The sequence below is a fragment of the Myotis daubentonii genome, chromosome 11 (genome assembly GCF_963259705.1).
Source record: "Myotis daubentonii chromosome 11, mMyoDau2.1, whole genome shotgun sequence".
NCBI lineage: Eukaryota > Metazoa > Chordata > Mammalia > Chiroptera > Vespertilionidae > Myotis > Myotis daubentonii.
Genome location: NC_081850.1, coordinates 43,955,913 through 43,974,241, shown reverse-complemented (window position 1 = coordinate 43,974,241; position 18,329 = coordinate 43,955,913). Strand labels below are relative to the sequence as shown.

At 37.4% G+C, this 18,329-nt stretch overlaps 1 protein-coding gene and 1 long non-coding RNA gene across 4 annotated transcripts in view; one reads left to right on the top strand and one right to left on the bottom strand.

Annotated features, from left to right (window-relative positions):
• Window positions 1-1,467: 1,467 nt before the first annotated feature.
• Window positions 1,468-18,329, bottom strand: part of VPS13A (vacuolar protein sorting 13 homolog A) — a 206,911-nt gene continuing 190,049 nt past the window's right edge. For 2 of the 3 annotated variants that reach the window (XM_059656963.1, XM_059656964.1), the window contains 4 exons: window positions 12,728-12,813; window positions 11,822-11,945; window positions 9,174-9,248; window positions 1,468-7,322 (listed from right to left, as the gene is read on the bottom strand). In XM_059656963.1, coding sequence (XP_059512946.1) covers window positions 7,272-7,322; window positions 9,174-9,248; window positions 11,822-11,945; window positions 12,728-12,813 — 336 coding nt within the window. In that variant the 3' untranslated portion in view covers window positions 1,468-7,271. Of the gene's footprint in view, window positions 7,323-9,173; window positions 9,249-11,821; window positions 11,946-12,727; window positions 12,814-18,329 lie in introns of those variants that run through there. The other variant, XR_009447628.1, reaches the window with a different exon arrangement.
• On the top strand, window positions 3,534-13,735 carry LOC132212018 (uncharacterized). The gene is made up of 2 exons (XR_009447634.1): window positions 3,534-6,078; window positions 6,295-13,735. It is a non-coding gene; the product is annotated as an uncharacterized LOC132212018 (long non-coding RNA).

Sequence of the window (18,329 nt, the reverse complement as noted above, 5' to 3'; positions counted from 1 at the left end):
TTCTTGATTTAGAGTCATCCTCCTCCAGGTACAGAGGGAGACACCTTTAAAAATGAGATTTCTCTTCTAAATGTAAATTTCTCTTACAAAAGGATAACTTCTACTAGGTTTTCAGAGCTGTGTTTACAGTTTCTTAAAAATAATCAGCTCAAAAAATCCTTAGGCCAAAGAGGCATATTTTGAGGTGGTGTATTCTGCTCCTTTTCAGGGCAAGCCTGCATTCATTCATCATGTTAATGTCGGAATTCCCTGACTAGCTGGCTTAGAAAAGAAGAAGCAGAGTCGCCTGGAAAGTGCAGAGTACTTCACACCAAAGGCCCAAGATATTTCTGCTTTTTACTTGAAGGTGTGTGTGTGTGTGTGTGTGTGTGTGTGCGCACACATACACACACACACAAGCACATCAGGTGGGGTTTAGGGTATCACACGTACTATCTCCAATCAGTCTACAAGACATACCCAGATTAGTGAGGTGTGCTGTGGAACAGTGTGTCGGTGTTCCTGGAACAGTACTAAGCCTTCTATCAGCAGTTAGGGCAGCCGGGTTCTCATTCTGCTGGAGCTCTTCCAAGTGGGAGGCTATTAAAGGCAAGAGCATCAATGTTGGGAGAGACAGGAATTATGCTGATAGCAAGTGATCCTACTGTCGCAACATTAAGCTTTATAAACTTCAAGAAATGAATGCAAATGCAACAGTTTTTGTGAAACCTGAGAAACTGATGTAAAAGTTTTATCTGGAATAGTAAAGGCCCAGAAATAACCAGGGAAATTTGCATGAGAGAACAAAGATGGGAAAATAGCTCTTAAGGATATCTAGAAACAGAAACAAGAAGCAAGACAACGCTGGGTACAGGGAGGGGGGTGGGCACCATGCACTAAACATCATGAACTGCTTCTGATCGCCCAACTAACAGGAAAAGGGCTCAAAAGAATCAGTAATGAGGGGAATTCAAAAAATTTAAGGCACGTTCTAGCATCAAGTTATTGTTATTTTTAACTTACCTTTGGCTGACAAAGCATGCGAGAAGATGATGGCTTTTGATAACTTGTAATTGCAGGAGGGCTGTCAAATAAATCATAACCAAAGGTAGTGAAGAATCTTCTTAAGGAAAAGGCTGAACTCTCCATATCAAAGGTGAATTAACTATTTCTGTGAATGTTAATTCTGCAGGAAGAAAATACCCTCCTAACCCTTCTTTCAGAAGATACTCATTACTTACTGCGGAAATGAGCCATTTGAAGTTTTCTGAGGTTGAGAGGCACAGTCTTGATGCTTTCAAGCTTTTAGCCAGCAACAATCATGCTGGGCTGGATGCTGTCGCTGGCTTTGACTGAAAAATCAGGACCTTGGCAATCTGTTAGATGTCCACACTTATTTAGGCCCCAAAGAGGGTAGGGTTTAGTTAGGCAAGGAAAAGATTATTGGTAATATTTCTAGTTCGATCCAGTTAAGGAAAAACAGAGGAGGACTGAAAAACCAGAAATCTTTATTTGACTTAATTTATTTAAAAATGATATACATAATTAAACCGGGCAATCACCTGACCAAGTAATTTAATCCTACCAATAGCAAGAAATAATTATTGTTTAGAAAAATTAGTCATTGGTGAGCATAGCCAACCAAAGGGGAGAAAAAGACATCAATTTCAAAAGGAAGAACTTCATTGTAAACATTTGTGTTTATAAACTATCTTATCAGAATGCACAAAAGCAAAGCAGAGACTGTGTAACAGGCAATCGGACCAGGAGCCCACATAAAAGGATAAGGAACACAAGAGTGAAGGAAATACTGCAGATACAGAAAGAGCCATTTAATAAACAAATTATCACCATCAATGACTGTATTTTACCAAAGAATAAGCATTCCAAAGAAGCACTATTTGACTAATACAAAAATTAATAAGTTTTAAAGTGCACATTCCCTGAAAAATTCATTTTTATATGTAATATACATATTTACATCCAGATATGACTATTTAAAAAAGTCTGTGACAATCAATCTACCTGACCTTGCAACAAGCCCCAGGTACAATTTCTGATAGTTTGTGAGTATGGATATGAAATTATTGCCATTTCAATGTCATCTACATTTTCACTTGGATGTTTTTCAGTCCCCAAATTGGTAACCTTGGGGTAGCCAATGGGATGCTGGTGGTATGATAGCATATTAAGAAATGTTGAGGTTTTCCAACATATTCTACTTTAAGTACAGTTATGATTATTAGACTTTTTATTATATCACTCACACAGGGTCTCTTGTTGCAAGGACACCCTTAGGAGAAACACATTATCAAGGGAGCAGAGCAATACTAAATGAATGGTGCTCAGTGACAGGTTGACAGAAGTCTATCATAGCAGGTGTTAAACTATAATATAATTTGTATTTGTATAAAGTAAAAAGAATTTAAACACTCCTATCAATCGATAAAATTTGAAGTTACACCTCTCATAGAGCTCTTCGGGTAACCAAAATTATCTTTTTTGGAAACTGTCATAATGCTTTTTAAAAAAGAATGAATTTGTAATTCTAAAGTAAAACTTTGAAAAAACAATATAGAACAATTTATTTTACAAAGGAGGCAATAAAGTAAAAATTGTTTCAAGTAAAGAAACATGAAGGAGGTTTGTAATAGTGTAGGACTGTCCTACTTTGGGCACATCATGAGAAGGCAGGATTCTTTGGAAAAAACAATGATGCTGGGGAAAACAGAAGGCAGCAGGAAAAGAGGAAGAACAAGTAGGTGGATTGACTGCATAAAAGAAGCCATAGCCAGGAGTCTACAGGAGCTGAGCAGGGCTGCCGAGGACAGGACACTGTGGACATCACTCATTCAGAGTCGCCAGGAGTCAGAGCCAACTCAAAGGCAACAAATCACATAAGACCCAGTATCTTCTCAGTACGTGTGCTGAGCTGCTTGAAGGAGAGCCCTGAAACAAGTACTACTTTATACCAATTGTGGCAGAAAAGTACGGGGGGAAAGTCTGCACTAATAGCTGCACTAACAGCCAATTATCAAAAATGTAGATAACAAGAATCATAAGAAATTTAACAGATTAATGCCCACTTGATTAGGTTAGCATTAGCAGGAAGGCATCATTTCAAAGGTGTGGCCAAGAGGGTAAATGCTTCCCTTAAGAATATGGAAAGGAGCTTTAAGTGATAAACAGGGTAGCACCGAAGAAAATCAGGATGAATAAATTGTGTATTGAATACTGCATAAGGAATGCAGGTTATCTACATTTCCCTCTTGAATCCCACAGAAATGAGGAAATGTAATTATTTTCAGCTAAATTGCATTGGCATTTTTATAGCACCCTCCAATGAATGAGCAGTTTGGCCCCGGAAGAATGTAACCTATGTATACTAGCTCCCTATTTTTAAGGGCCTTTGCTACCTGTATGATGAATCCGAGAGAAGGTAGTTGAAGCAAATTCAAAGGAGAACCTCTGTCTCCACTCCTAGTAAAATGCTTAGTAGGAGGCAGGCTGAAATGCATCAAGTTAATATCCTGTGGCCTTTTGGGGCACTGTTTGTGGTCCCACTGATGCCTGGTTTTACACACCATGAAAGGAAAACATTTTATAAACCAAAACAAGAGCTATCCCATCTTCTCACTCTAGAGATCAAGAGCACTCACAATCTGCAGACTCCCTGAGTGGTGGCTCTCTGAGCCTATATGAAGTCAGGCTCCACACAGTCTGAATGTTTCAACAATCACTGGCCAGCCTGCACTTCCACTTGCAATGGCCTCAAGGTTTTCATTTTTGTTTTAGTTTTGTGTTTCTTTAAACTGCAATTCACAATAGGAAATAACATTTTATATTGTGACCTAGTATACACACACAGTATATAGAGTATTTAACAATGTTTGATCTTGCTCCATGCACAGCTCTCTTCTTTTCTATTCCACTTTTGAAATATTCAGGGCTTGAGCTGTTAGACTGATTTCATGGACCACTAATGGGTCAAGACTTATAGTTTGAAAAACAGTGCCCTTGAGGATGTTGGTTGATCTTGAGAAAAGGTAAAAAGTAATGGCCCTGGAACCTAAAACAGATTTCTCTGAATGGTGTTGGCTGGCACACAAAACACCCACCCTACATGGCTACTTCCACTTTCATGGTGTTCAGCACACACCTTCCAACTTCTACCGGCAAACTGACCCAGTACCTTCTCCCAGTCTTCCTTGTACAGGGGCTCTGGCTTGGCCTGAAGGGTCAATGGATGACTGGATAACTAAGGTGCAGAAAAGTCAGCACTGTGTCTCCTCATTGTTTACCAGACAGAAATAGGACGCTCCTTAGAGGATATTTCCATGGGTGCATATGTGTTCACTGGGATAATATCACCGCTACCCCCATCAGAAAAAAAATGAGAGAAATAATTATGATAGAAAAAGTTAATAAAAATTTCTTACTAATTTGAGGCCACAGGATAGTTGGAATGGATTAGGACTGTAGAGGAGAAAAGGGCCAGGGAAGGGACCAGAAAGTAACTCAGCTGTATATACAGATGATGGGAAAAACCACCCGGTCTCACTTGGGAAGGAGCAACTGACATTCACACTGTAATAGGGGAGCCTTTGGAGACGTGCACATGTTCTTTGGTTCAGAAAGTATTTTATAGAAATGAGGAAATCACAAGCTTCTTTTTGTACCAGAAATCAACATTGCTATTTCTAATAATCACAGCTTTCTGGAGAAGAGTTGGCAGGAAACCAAACTCGGCCTTGGGTTTTACACAACAATCATGGACCAGAATATATGCTGGACTAGCATTGAGGTCCTGGAGCCACAGCTGACACCTAATACAAAGAAAGAACTGACTTAAAACTCAGGACCTCATTTCATAGCAACTACTAAACAACAAGCTTAACATTCTCAACAAGCTTAAAAACTTCAAACTATCGAACAACAAAGTTAAAGTTTTCAAATAGAAAGACATTAAGTGTAGTAAAGTATAATTCAGGGCACTGTTTTCAAATATAATAAGATTATAGACTCTGTTACATTCAAGAAAAAGAATACAGAATCAAATACATAATTGTAATGTGTTAACGCTAAAAAGATGATGCATCAGATCTACTGTTTCAATGAGAACAACCTAAGACAATTGAAAAACTACTGCTCTTGACACTGTAGGTCTTTCTACTTTAGAAACAGAAGAAGGGACAGGAGGTACTGACAGGTAGAGGACTGGTGAGAAAGAGTAAGAAAAGACATTTGGAGGTTCCTCTTGGTGAGGGAACAGAAGAGGCGTACTGGCTCTGCAAAGGGCGATAGTTACAGGACCCACTCCTGCTGGCCTCCTGAGGGCACCAGAAGACTCTCTCTGCTAGTCTTTCAGGCTTTTGCCCTTTATCATGGGCCAACCAAGGAGTTATGGGCCTGCCTTTTTGTTTTTCTGAGAATAAAATCATGAGACTGGAGTAGGTAATGAGGTACTTGGCTAATGGCACTGAATGGAACTCCGGGAGAGCAACACTGCGGAGGAGGACAACCTGCTGGATTTTCTGACTACCTCTGCTCTCAGGTTTAATTGTAATGTCTGCAGAATCGGAAGAGCTCAGCAACAGAGAAAATGTGCCATCAAGGGATCACACAGTATCAGGTGACTAGAAATTTGTCATCTTTCGATTCAATTTATGTTCAGCAAAGAAAAAAACACATTCTGGAGGAAATTATTGATAATAAACAATGCATTTTTATAATAAGAGGAAAATCAATAATAGTGAGTAGCAGGATTTGGTCAGGAATACATATAATTACGGTCTGGCATGCTGTTTATTTTAGCTTTTACAACAAAGCAAAGGGTTTGAGGAACCTTAGGAGCATTTCACAAGTCTCTAGTCCAAAAAACAGTTTATAAGAATTTCATGGCACATACAACATGCATCAAATCTGTATTATTTAATAACTAAGATGCTGTATCATTCTTTTCATGGTTCACAATCACACACTCATCTTCTTTCACTTGAGAAAGCCCATTCATATTAAGGTGTTTGAACAAAAACCAAGGAAAAAAACCCATGACCTTATTTTTACTAATGATTTTTGTTCTGATGAGCTATACCAGGGGTCCTCAAACTACGGCCCGCAGGCCACATGCAAATACAAATATTGTAGTTCCCGTTTTGTTTTTTTACTTCAAAATAAGATATGTGCAGTGTGCATAGGAATTTGTTCATAGTTTTTTTTTTTAAAACTATAGTCCGGCCCTCCAATGGTCTGAGGGACAGTGAACTGGTCCCCTGTTTAAAAAGTTTGAGGACCCCTGAGCTATACATTTGAAAGAATGATTCTCATTTGAATAACTATAGAGAAAGCAAACTGTAAATTTTCAATCTGTTACCAACAGGACAGGTTCCTGGGTTAGACTGTATGGTGCATTCCTATATTGTGAGAGGGGTTATCTGGTCTGAAGCATAACTCCTATTTAAGATGGTGGGAATTTTGTTTATTTCATCATTAGCAGTGAGTAGAAAGTGGGCATTGTTAAGGCTTCAGGAATTTTCCTTTAAAGTGGCAATCTATCAAAAATGTGAGCTGGGCAAACCAAGTAGATCCCATGGAGATGGCTTGAGGAACTATTTCTAAGGCATCAGAGTTCTGAGGAGGGCTTTCTCTTTTGGGTTATGACATTCATTTTACAAGCCTTTCTTAAGATGAGGCTAGAAAGGATATTCAATCTGTATTATATATAAAAAGATTGTTTTTTATATTCATGCTGTGTATTTGAAGTACAGTTCAAACCTATCCTTTATAAAAATAAGGAAAATAATATCAAAATATTTATCTGTAAGAAGAACATGTTTCTAAAGAAATCACCACTAAAGTTCTCTTGATACCACTGAGGCAATGTTTGATTTGATTATTGATTTGATCACTCCCATCACTTATTCAGAGAGTTGGAAGTAAGCATGAGAGAAGTTTAAAGTGTAAACTCGGAACATTAATCTTAGCTCCATATGAAGGCTAATTATGGGCAATTTCTCCACCAGTGCAGAGAATCACCTGGAGCAAATATTTAAAAAATGTTTCTCTTATAAAATAATTAGAATTTTAAACCAATGCATGATTCAAGTTAGAAAACCAGAGGAGTTGAAATATTTTAATTACATAGCTGTTTTACCTGATTCTAACCGATACACACACATATATATTTTATGTACTTAAAATTACTTCTGTACTATGGTTCCCAAACAGGTTTAGGAAGGTACATGGTAGAAGCTGTAAGGATTAATCACTGTGTCTTCTGGTAGTGTTCTCTGTCAGAGGGTTGGGGAAGGCTCTCTTGCTTCTTCTAGCTTTGTGAGGATCCACTGTTGTGAGGAAATAAAACAACATATGCTTACTTCTATGAACTTGTAATGAAACTCAAAATGTACTGAATGGAAATATAGAAGTGGGCTTCTCAGTTTAGTTAGGTGTATAATCATAGCCAATAATTCAATTTATCTTATGTAAGAGATCATTTACTCACTTAAATGGCTCAGATGACTCAGGGTCAATGGCACTGATTTTTTATTTAACAGTAAGAATAATGTTGTTTTAAGGTCACTGAACTGGCATGTTCATCTTTAGAATAAGAAAAGTAAAATAAACCATCCTGAGAGAAAGGGTAATTTGGCAGCTGGGCTAACTCAGGCACAGTGTGCAAATTACGTATGCAAAACTCCTTCCAACCTATGCCAATTCTGTCCCATAAACCTTCATTATTCCAGATACAGTATTCTTCTGATTAAGAGTAAGTACATATTCTACAGTGGGTAGGAGTAGCATAGCAACATTCTTGAGCACTTTAGGTGTTCTCATAATATAGTATTTTCTATTTTGAAAAGGTTTGAAATCACAAACATAAAACACATATGTAATGCAAACCTTTCTATCAATAATGTCTATAATCATTGGGCTTGTGTGACTGATAAAAGCCTTGGAGGTGACACTGGGTCATCCCACTATGAAACACTTTGGCAGAGGTATCTGTGCTTCTTTACCTTAGTAAGAACCTAGTGGGAATAGCTCTAGGATGAGGAGAGAAGGAGAACTGAGCTCAGTAGCCTTTTCTGGATGTTTCCAGCAGAGCTGGAAGATTAAAAACAAACCTTCTGGGACAAAAAAACATGGTGACAGAGATTACATGGAAAACGTATTGCAGAGCAACTGAAATAGGTGGTAATGCTCTTCAACAATGTGAAAGATGGCCTCAAAGTCACACTTTTCATTCTCTAGTCTGTCTCCCTGTTCCAGGCAACACACATATCGAGGCTCTAGTCACTTTCTTCCTCTTTCTTTGTAACTTGACCCTTTCAGTTATCTACTGGTAGTATGCCAGTGTGGCCTTGTATCCCAATGGCTGGATGGAAAATTGCACGGCACATGCTAAATGGTCTGAGGTTCCTAGTTTGGGGCCCAGATGTGAGAGTGAACCGGTAAGTAGTCACACCCAGTCAGGACCAATGCAGTATGAGGGCAGGAGGCCCAGGGATTCAGTAAAGGAGCCTTGTGTTCTTATAAATTTCATGACACAGTGAGTACAATTCAGTATCAGAAATAGCATCTTAGTTTGATTAACAAGACAGATAATCAGTCTGTAGTCTTCCTTTTTTTGACAGTACACCTCCTTGTAACTGCCATAACCCCTAACGTATGCACAGCGCTTTTCAGCTCACATAATTCATATTTTTCGGCAACTGAGGTTAAACGACTTCCCCAAGGTACCACAGTCAAGAAGGATCAGAACCTGTCTTCAGACCTGGATTTTCTGACTACAGGCTTGGCTCCTTCTGCTATGTGCCAGGCTATAGCAATTGTTTGTAAATCACCATAGCTACACAGAGGAGAAATCTACAATGTGGGGCATCCGTTCCTGCTGGAGCTGGTAGATTAGCATTAGAATGAAATAACTTCTTTCGTTTGACTTTTTCACAAGTATTACAGTTAGGATTTAAAATCAGATGGCGCCATTTGACACAAAAAACAAGTAGGTGTGTTGAATTCAATCTAATGAAAAGCAGTTTTGGCGAAATATTATCTAGTCACATATATTAAAACAGTCAAAGCAGAAGAACATAATTAAAAACAAACAAAACTTGTCTGCCTTAGAAACAGCCCAGCTTCCAGGACTATGAAAAGCAAAGATGCTGTTTTCATAAGAGAACCGTTATATTTACCCTAGCATCTTCTGCGGTCTTGAAGTTAATTATTTTTCCAAACTCTTTGGCATGGAATACAGACTTCACTCGTTCCTATAAACAGAATAAGTGACTTCATTAAAAATGAAAAATCAGTTGTAGAAATATGATAAAGAAATGACATGTAGTTTTAAAAACTGGTGCTTCAAGCGTCCATTTTACACAAATCACACACCTTAAAAAAAAAGCCAAGAATGGGAAATCAAGAAGAATCAAAGACAAATAGAAGAAAGAAAAGACTAAACATTAACACATCCATTATCACTAAACCTAAGTTAAAACGCCTTAGGTGTGATGTTATAGCTAAAGCCATAAAGGGTTTACACAAAGGATGGGAGGGAGGTAAGTTTAGGAGGAGTGCCACTGTTTTTCCCTCCAAAAAACTTTTCGGTGGTTCTTGATATCTGGCCATGGAATAATGATGATTTTAGCTCAAAAATGATATATACATATGTGTGTACATGCATACATACATGCACATGATTATGGGTGTGTGTGCATGTCTGTATGTATCCATGTAACTTCTGACATTTTAAACCACTCATTGAATAAGAATATAGCTAAAGATCAAAGAAATCAGGGTGGGTCCAAGATCCTATATGACAGTCTTCCAAATTTTGCACTCCTTCAGTATTCTGTTCAGTGTCTGTGGGGAGAACTGCCTCATATACATACTAAATATTAGAGGGACAAACAGAAATGGAATTCTTGAGGAGGAGGTTGGTGTTTAACTGCTATTAACTAAGGGTAGGGTCATAGAAGAGGCAATGTGGAGGTTTTTACTAGTCTAACAAATCCTTTAAGTCATTCCAATATCCATGCAAATATAGACTCCAAAAGAAATCAGATTCTTTTATTTTTTTTAAAAAAGGATGACTACTAATACAATGTCTCAAGAATAGGTAGAAGGGGCGGGGGGGAGGGGGCGAAATCAAGGAGATAAGAAGTTTATTCATGGAAAGAGGAAAAAAAATGGGAAAAAAGCCAGGAAAGCAGTAAAGGCTAGAACAGGATCTAACAGCCACTCTTCTTTATTTCATAGGTGGCCACAGGGCCTTTCATTTTCTGAATGAATTAGAGAAATTCTCAATGGGAAATGTTGGTCTAACATCCCCCGGAACTAATGTCTGGTCCACTCCCCCCACTCTCTGAACTGAGTGGTAAGATTGGAGAAATGCTCTTCACTGGCTATGTATAGGGAAGGACAGTTTTGCTCTGGAGGCCAGCCCAGAAGACATTTGCTGCTTCTGCCTGCCTGTGCCCAGTGCCACTACTCCATTAAGCACTTTCTGAATCTCCTCTGGGTAACTATTTCTCACCTTCTCTCACACCAACACTTCAGACAGAGCTGACCCTTCCTTCCTGGGATTGATTTAGGAATAAGCAAGTGACCAAAGGTGCCCCATTGTGAAGCTTTCATTCTGCTGAGCTACCAGGATAGAAGCCTGGAACTTCCCTGGCCATCCTGTCATCAAAAAATAGCCAACTCGAGAATGAAGCTGCCACTGAAGAAAGCAGAACCTAGAGATGAGGGTGGCGCAGAAGAGGAGCAGGAAAAAGGAACGGAAGGCAGGGAGAATAATTGCTAATGACATCATTTGAGCATATCTAAGTTATAAGATAAAGACTTAAGACTTTTCACTTTACATGAGTCAATTAAGTCTCTCAAAATCAAAACAGAACAAAAATAACCAAGAAAAAACTTACCTCGGTTGAGTCACAATATTTCCCAACACAGTCAGTGCCAAAGGGGCCCTACACATATGTTATTTTTTATCACATATACCTACTATATTACTATACCTATATACTACTACATCCTACAATGCCTAGTGCAGTGGTCGGCAAACTGCGGCTCCCGAGCCATTTGCGGCTCTTTGGCCCCTTGAGTGTGGCTCTTTCTAAGCCTTAGGAGTATCCTAATTAAGTTAATAACAATGTACCTACCTATATAGTTTAAGTTTAAAAAATTTGGCTCTCAAAAGAAATTTCAATTGTTGTACTGCTGATATTTGTCTCTGTTGACTAATGAATTTGCTGACCACTGGCAGTGCAATCATTACAACTTACAATGGAGTCTCTATTGATTTCCCAAATGACTAGAAATTCACTGTATTTTACATGAACACCCAATGCCAGGCAACGTGCTAGCTGCTGGTAATCAAAACAGAGAAAGAAATGGCCTCTGCCTTCAAGATTATAACTGAATTGGGATAGGAATGGGCTAAGAATATCTATAAAAAGAGAAGGAACTATCAACTATCACCTGTTATTTTGCAAGTGTCCTTTTGTGAGATTTTCAAGGAAAACTATTCTCCATGGCACTGCTAGGGATTTTGAGGTATGCAAATGATTCTCTCATTTTGGTGTCTTGGACAGCGGTGAGAGGGTAAGGTTCTATTACTGAATATAAAATAAGGACCCAGGAATGTTGTTGTCAACGTGCAGCATATTTCTTCTTGGCCTACCTTTCTTTTCTTTAAACCTGCGTAAGACAGCAGGTATAAAGGAAAACCATAGGAAGATAAAGCAACATCTATAAAAGAGAGGAAACTTACAAAAGTAAAGAGGACTATCTCAATGCGCTATGTTCAGTTCCAAGTTTTAAAAAAATCTATTCAACGTACCTTTGCTTCAATTCGCAATCTTCTTCCATGAACAATGAATGGCTCTTTGGTAAACTCATCAAAACTGTACTGCCACTCACATGTAAGCTGTCCAAATGTTCCTTTTGTTACAAACAATACCCCACTGCAAAAAAAAAAAATCACTTTGAAAATCTAGACTCTTATATCCAACAGTATAATAATATCAGGATACACATTCTTTTCAAGTGCACACAGAACATTCACTGAGACTATATTCTGGGTAATAAAAAACCCTAATGAATTTAAAAGAACTGAAATCTTATGAAGTCTGTTCTCAGATCATGATGAAACTAGAAACCAATTAACAGAAAAATATGACTATTTCTAAATGTTTAAAAATTAGCATACTTTTAAATAATCCAGGGGTCAAAATATCTCAAATGAAATTAAAAAAATATTTTTAACTCAATGAGAATGAAAATAGATCATAACCAAATTTGTGGGCTTCAGCTTAATCAATATTAGTGGGGAATTTATAGCATAATATACTTATATTAGAAAAAATAAAGTAGATATAAAGTCAAATATATAAGGTATTTTATGAGAAATATAAAATATTTGCAGAACCTATTATCAACCAATATTTTGGGGAACTTTCATGTCATCAATACTACAGAATAAACACTTTTATTACTGAGGCTCCATGTAATATGTTTACCAACCTACAACAGAAAGAGGCTTTTAAAATTAATTCTTGTTTTCTTTCATTTGGAGGGAAAAAATAAAGCAATGAAAATGCATTCTATAATAATTCTATTTAATCCTCCCTTCAAAGGCTTTTCTTCCCCAATTCTTCCTTCTGGTTGAGACATCAATTGCAGGTACAACCAGAGGTTTCTTTAAGTAACATATACATTAAGGCATTGAGATAAGAAAGAAATTTACCTTTTGGTTATCATTAACATATCTGTTTTATTGATCATGACATGGGTAAAATATTTGTATTTTGCAAATCTTCCATTTTCTATGACCTAAAAAAGGTGAGAAAAAAATCAATAATTATTCCTATTGTAATGTAAGAAATCCCTTATGATCTTCTAAAACCATTTCTTAATGGGGTCAAGTCATTAACATATTTCTATAGTAAATATATCATCAGAAAACTGAATATTCACAAAATAATTGCTCCTACTTGTTTAAAAGCACCTATGTGCACTGCTTTATTCAAGATTACTCAATTGTAGTTATACCAATCTTTAATGCTGAATTTTTAAAAGAAATCTTAATACCTTACAAACTCAGAGACATAAGTTTACTATTAAACTATCACATTCATTTTATCTTGGGAACTATATTAGTATTTGATCACATCTATACAAAAACACATGTAAACACACATATTTAAATATATGTATCACATAAATTACTATTAACTCTCATCTTGCCCCTTCCCTGGAATTTTCCTACCTGCCTTACATATATGCTTTTCTTTCTCAATCTCACAACTCATCTACATGTCCCTCCAACCATCCGACCAGTCTCTATGATGTGCACTGACCACCGGGGGCAGACGCTCAATGCAGGAGCTGCTGGCCATTTACAAAGAAACGACACTGCAGAACTGGTGCCAACAAAACAACACTTGGCTTCCCCCAAGTGGGACACAGGCCCTGCCACCACCCCGGAGAGACAGCCCACCAAATCGCAACCAATGCTGCTTAGACCCCATGGCACAAAATGTGGCCCACAGCTCAGCCCAGCCCAGAAATGGTGGCTGAGGGCGCCAGGTAATGATGTCACATAGCAACACCCAGCTTCCTCTCCCTAGTGAGTAGCCTCCTTGGAGTTTCTTCAGCCCAGGAACATGACTTGCTTTATAGCCAGGTGCAAACATTTCAAACTTTAACCAAATGTCTGTGAAGCATTTTCCCATCTCATTTGACCCTCACAGAAGTCCTGGAGTAGGTAGATAGGAGACTCGATAGAATCCTATTTTCTTTTCATTAGCCGGAAAATGGACATTTATAAAGTTTAGAAACTTGAACTGACTGAAAAGAAGAAATGGTGGACCTTGAAAATGACTTCAGGTTTTCTCACTGCGCAGAATATAGTCAAACACTGCTGCAGTTAAATATTTTACCCTTTGTTCTCCCTGCATGATCTACAATAATAATCGCCTTGTGTTGATATTTACTGACAGTTACCTGAAAGAGAAGTTGGGGTGCTTCACTGGGCTGGAAAAAGTTTAGCTAAATCAGAAAGCAGGTCTAATTAAGCAAGTTTATTCTATATCTATAAAAGGTTAAACTGACTTGCGCATGCATGATACATAGAAAGCTCTTCCTGGCACCAATTGTACACGAGTGTTTTGACCTGTCTTTGTCGAATCTGAATTTGGTTGACACTTCCATTATAAACGGCGAATAGCAATATTAAAATACTTCTTCTGAATAATTTCCTTTCAATGTGCACAAATCTGTGCACTGGGCCACTAGTTAAAAAATAAGGACCAGAGTATTTCTGGACACACAGGGAACCCCAGAACCTAGTTAACCTATGCACTGGCCTTTAAGTTTATTTTCAAGACCGATGAAACACTGTCAATCCATGACATTTTCAACAATACTCTGTTGGAAAATTATGTTCCATGAGGCTATATATATATATACTAAAAGTATTTAGCCTAAAAGAAAGGTAATGAGTGACTTCTTAATCATCTTGGTAGAGAAGCCTGATAGAATAGTCTTCATTTCTATTGGAGACAGAAGTTAAAACGATGACAAAAACAAAACAAAACAAAAACCCAACTACAACAGCAGGGTGAGGCATACAAATGAATTAAATGGAAAAATTTCTAACTTCAAATTTTATAATACTGAGGAAAGAGCATCTTTACTATTTCTTGTGGCAGGCAGGACAAGTAAAAACAAATTTCTTGAATTACAAAAAAAGGGACACAACCACAGATTCAGAAGAAAGTAATAAGAATTATTAGATCACAAATTATATAAATAAATTTGAAAATAGCTTGGTGTTGGTAGAAGTTATATATAGACATATCATAGAAAGAATACAGATTCCAGAAATTGACCAAAACACACATAGGACTTTATAAAATTCTATATATACAAATATAGAAATTTATGAAATCAAAATAGCATTTCAAGTTCCTGGGCAAAAGCATGTATTATCAAATAAATGGTGTTTCAGGCAACTAGCTGGCTGAAGTTGGATCCCTACTTCTCCCATATACCAAATTAATTCCACATGGTTTATTTAAGCATATAAAGCAACAATATAGAGGTACTAAATAAAACATTTTAATAATCTTAAAGTGGGAAAGGCTTAAATATAAAATACAAAGTTCCTAAAATTTAATGTAAAAGAATTCCTAAGTACATGAAAATTAAGTACTGTTAAATGGCAAAACAAGGAGTTAATAAACAGAAATAAAATAACACAAAACCCAAAAAATGTTTGGAAAACATTTTTCAATACAGAGTTATAGAGCTAATTTCATAATGAAGAGAATTCTAGGAATATGAATAAACCAATGTAAAAAAATGAGTAAACTAATAGGAAAATGTGTAAAGTCTATTAACAGGTAGTTCAGCAAAACACAAACAAAATGTGACCAATAAACATATGAGAAAACCTTCAACTAATTTCAAAATAAAAAACTGCAAATCAATTAAATGTACCCTTTGAGTCTCATTTTATGTAAAAGTATCCCAAGATATACATATAGAAATCTTCATGGCAATATTGTGTTAAAAGCAAAAAACAAAAATGTTAATTAATAAGGGACTATTTAAATAAATTATAGTACAGCCATATAATGGGATATTATGCAGTAAGGAGAAAAAGGTAGATGTGTGTACAGATATAAAAAAATATGCCATCTTGTGGAAATACTGAGAATGAATGGGGGAAAAGCAGAAACACATACATGTATACTTATTTATTGTGCACAGAAAATTTCTGGAGGGTTGATAGTAACACACCAATCTACTCATTGCACTTATCTCTACGTTTCCAAAGAAAAATAGTGGAGGTAGAAATGAAGTCTTATTTTTAACTTTATATCCTTTTGTTTCAGTTTAGTGGTATTTGAAAAGAAATTAGCTTAAAAGTACATACTTTCTTTTGTTTTATATGGCCAAGTTTTAAAAGCAAGAATACAAATGTTGATCTCAAGAATATCAACTGCTACTAAGAGTCAAGAATCTATATATCCCTATTTTAACAAAAATAATGTTATTTCATGACAAATTTTAAAAACTAGCCAGGTTGCTAAATCTTCTTGCTATAATGTATATCCATATAGCAATTCAATAAAAAGGTTTCAAGTTTTTAAAAAAGGAATGTATATACCCCATTAAAAGATCTAAACCTTTAAATCAATTAAAAGCTATGGTTCAGCCCTAACTGGTTTGGCTCAGAGGATAGAGCATTGGCCTGCGGACTCAAGGATCCCAGGTTCAGTTCCGGTCAAGGGCATGTACCTTGGTTGCGGGCACATCCCCAGTGGGAAGTGTGCAGGAGGCAGCTGATTGATGTTTCTCTCTCATCCATGTTTCTAACTCTCTATCCCTCTCCCTTCCTCTCTGTAAAAAAAAAAAAAAATCAATATATATTTTAAAAAAATAAATAAAAGCTATGGTTCAACTCTGACCTCAGTAACTAGCTTCTATTTCTTTTTTAAAAAAACTCTTTATTGTTTAAAGTATTACATTAGTCTCCTTTTTCCCCCATTGACCTCTCCCTGGCTGCTTCCACCCCCAGCACATGCCCTCACCCTCCTACTGTCTGTGTCCATTGGTTATGTTCATATGCATGCATACAAGTCCTTTGGTTGATCTCTTATTTCAACTTTAGAGGCCTGATGCACAAAATTCATGCACTCGTGTGTGTGTGTGTGTGTGTGTGTGTGTGTGTGTGTGTGGTGGGGGAGGAGGGATCCCTCAGCCCGGCCTGTGCCCTCTCACAGCCCGGGAGCCCTTGGGGAATGTCCAACTGATGGCTTAGGCCCACTCCCGGCCTAAGCCAGCAGTCGGACCTTAGCACTGTCATGGAGGCGGGAGAGGCTCCTGCCACCGCCGCTGTGCTCACCAGCCATGAGCCAGGCTCAGGGTTTCTGGCTGAGTGGGGCTCCCCCTGTGGGAGCACACTGACCACCAGGGGGCAGCTCCTGCATTGAGCATCTGCTCCCTGATGGTCAGTGCACATCATAGTGACTGGTCGTTCTGCCGTTTGGTCAATTTGCATATTAGCCTTTTATTATATAGGATGGTGTTAAGTTTGGGCACTGCAGTTGAGCCTGCCTCACATCACTTTCCACTTTTCAGACCCAATGTAAATCGAATCTAACCCGAGTATATATGCAATCAAACCAATTTCAATAGTCACAATAGCATCTAGTATAAATAAAAATTAAAAAGTCCAACAAAGTTGTTCATGTGATGTTTTTCTGGAGTTCATAAAAAAACTTTACCTACTACACTTGAAAGATGGACATTATAGTCCAGGCTATTCTGAAACATAAAATGAACTGTATTCTTTGTTATTAAAATGGATATACAGGTGTTCAAAAAATGTAATAGCTGTAATAGCTGATAGTTCAATTTTGAAAATGAAATGTATTTTAATAAACACTGCCTTTATTCAAAGTATGTGTATACATTTTTTGGGACATCCTATATTTGAATAAATGTCAAAGGTAACTACTTATACAGTAAAATTTTGCTGGTCAGTCTCCATTACAAACATGTGAATATGGAATAAGAACAGCACTGTGAGCAGAAGACAGAACGTCAGAACTAAATCCCATAGAAACATGAGAGAGAACAGCCCCCTCCTGCTGTAGGGTCTACAAATACCATGCTTTGGGAACAATTTCCTGACTTTGTAAATTCCTGGCATATGAGGCTTTATAATTTTCAGACGTCATTATATATTTATGGAGGAAAAAACAACAGAATTTTAGACCTGAAGAAATGTCATAGTACATCCAAACCAATCTTTTACTTTTACACGTGAAGAAATCGAGGATCAGGTAAGTGTCTTATCCATCTAATCCAGCGGTTCTCAACCTGTGGGTCACGACACCCTTGGGGGTCAAACGACCCTTTCACATGGGTCCCCTAAAACCATTGGAAAACACATATTATAATTACATATTGTTTTTGTGATTAATCACTGTGCTTTAATTATGTTCAATTTGTAACAATGAAATTGGGGGTCACCATAACATGAGGAACTGTATTAAAGGGTCATGGCATTAGGAAGGTTGAGAACCACTGAAATCTTTATAACAATCTTGTGTAGTTCGTAGAGCTAAGTGACTTGATTGTGGTCATAATGTCAGTTGCAAAAGTGGGCTCAGAAAAGTGGTTTATTTCTAATTCCAGTGTTTTCCAGTGTGTCATGATATCTCCTCTTATGGTGTCAGTCATGTTTTCCCATGGTACCTCAAAAATACCTTTAATATTCCTGGGTGTGAGGTGTTGCTGAAGTAGACTGCTAAAGCCACTTAGGCTGCCTGTTT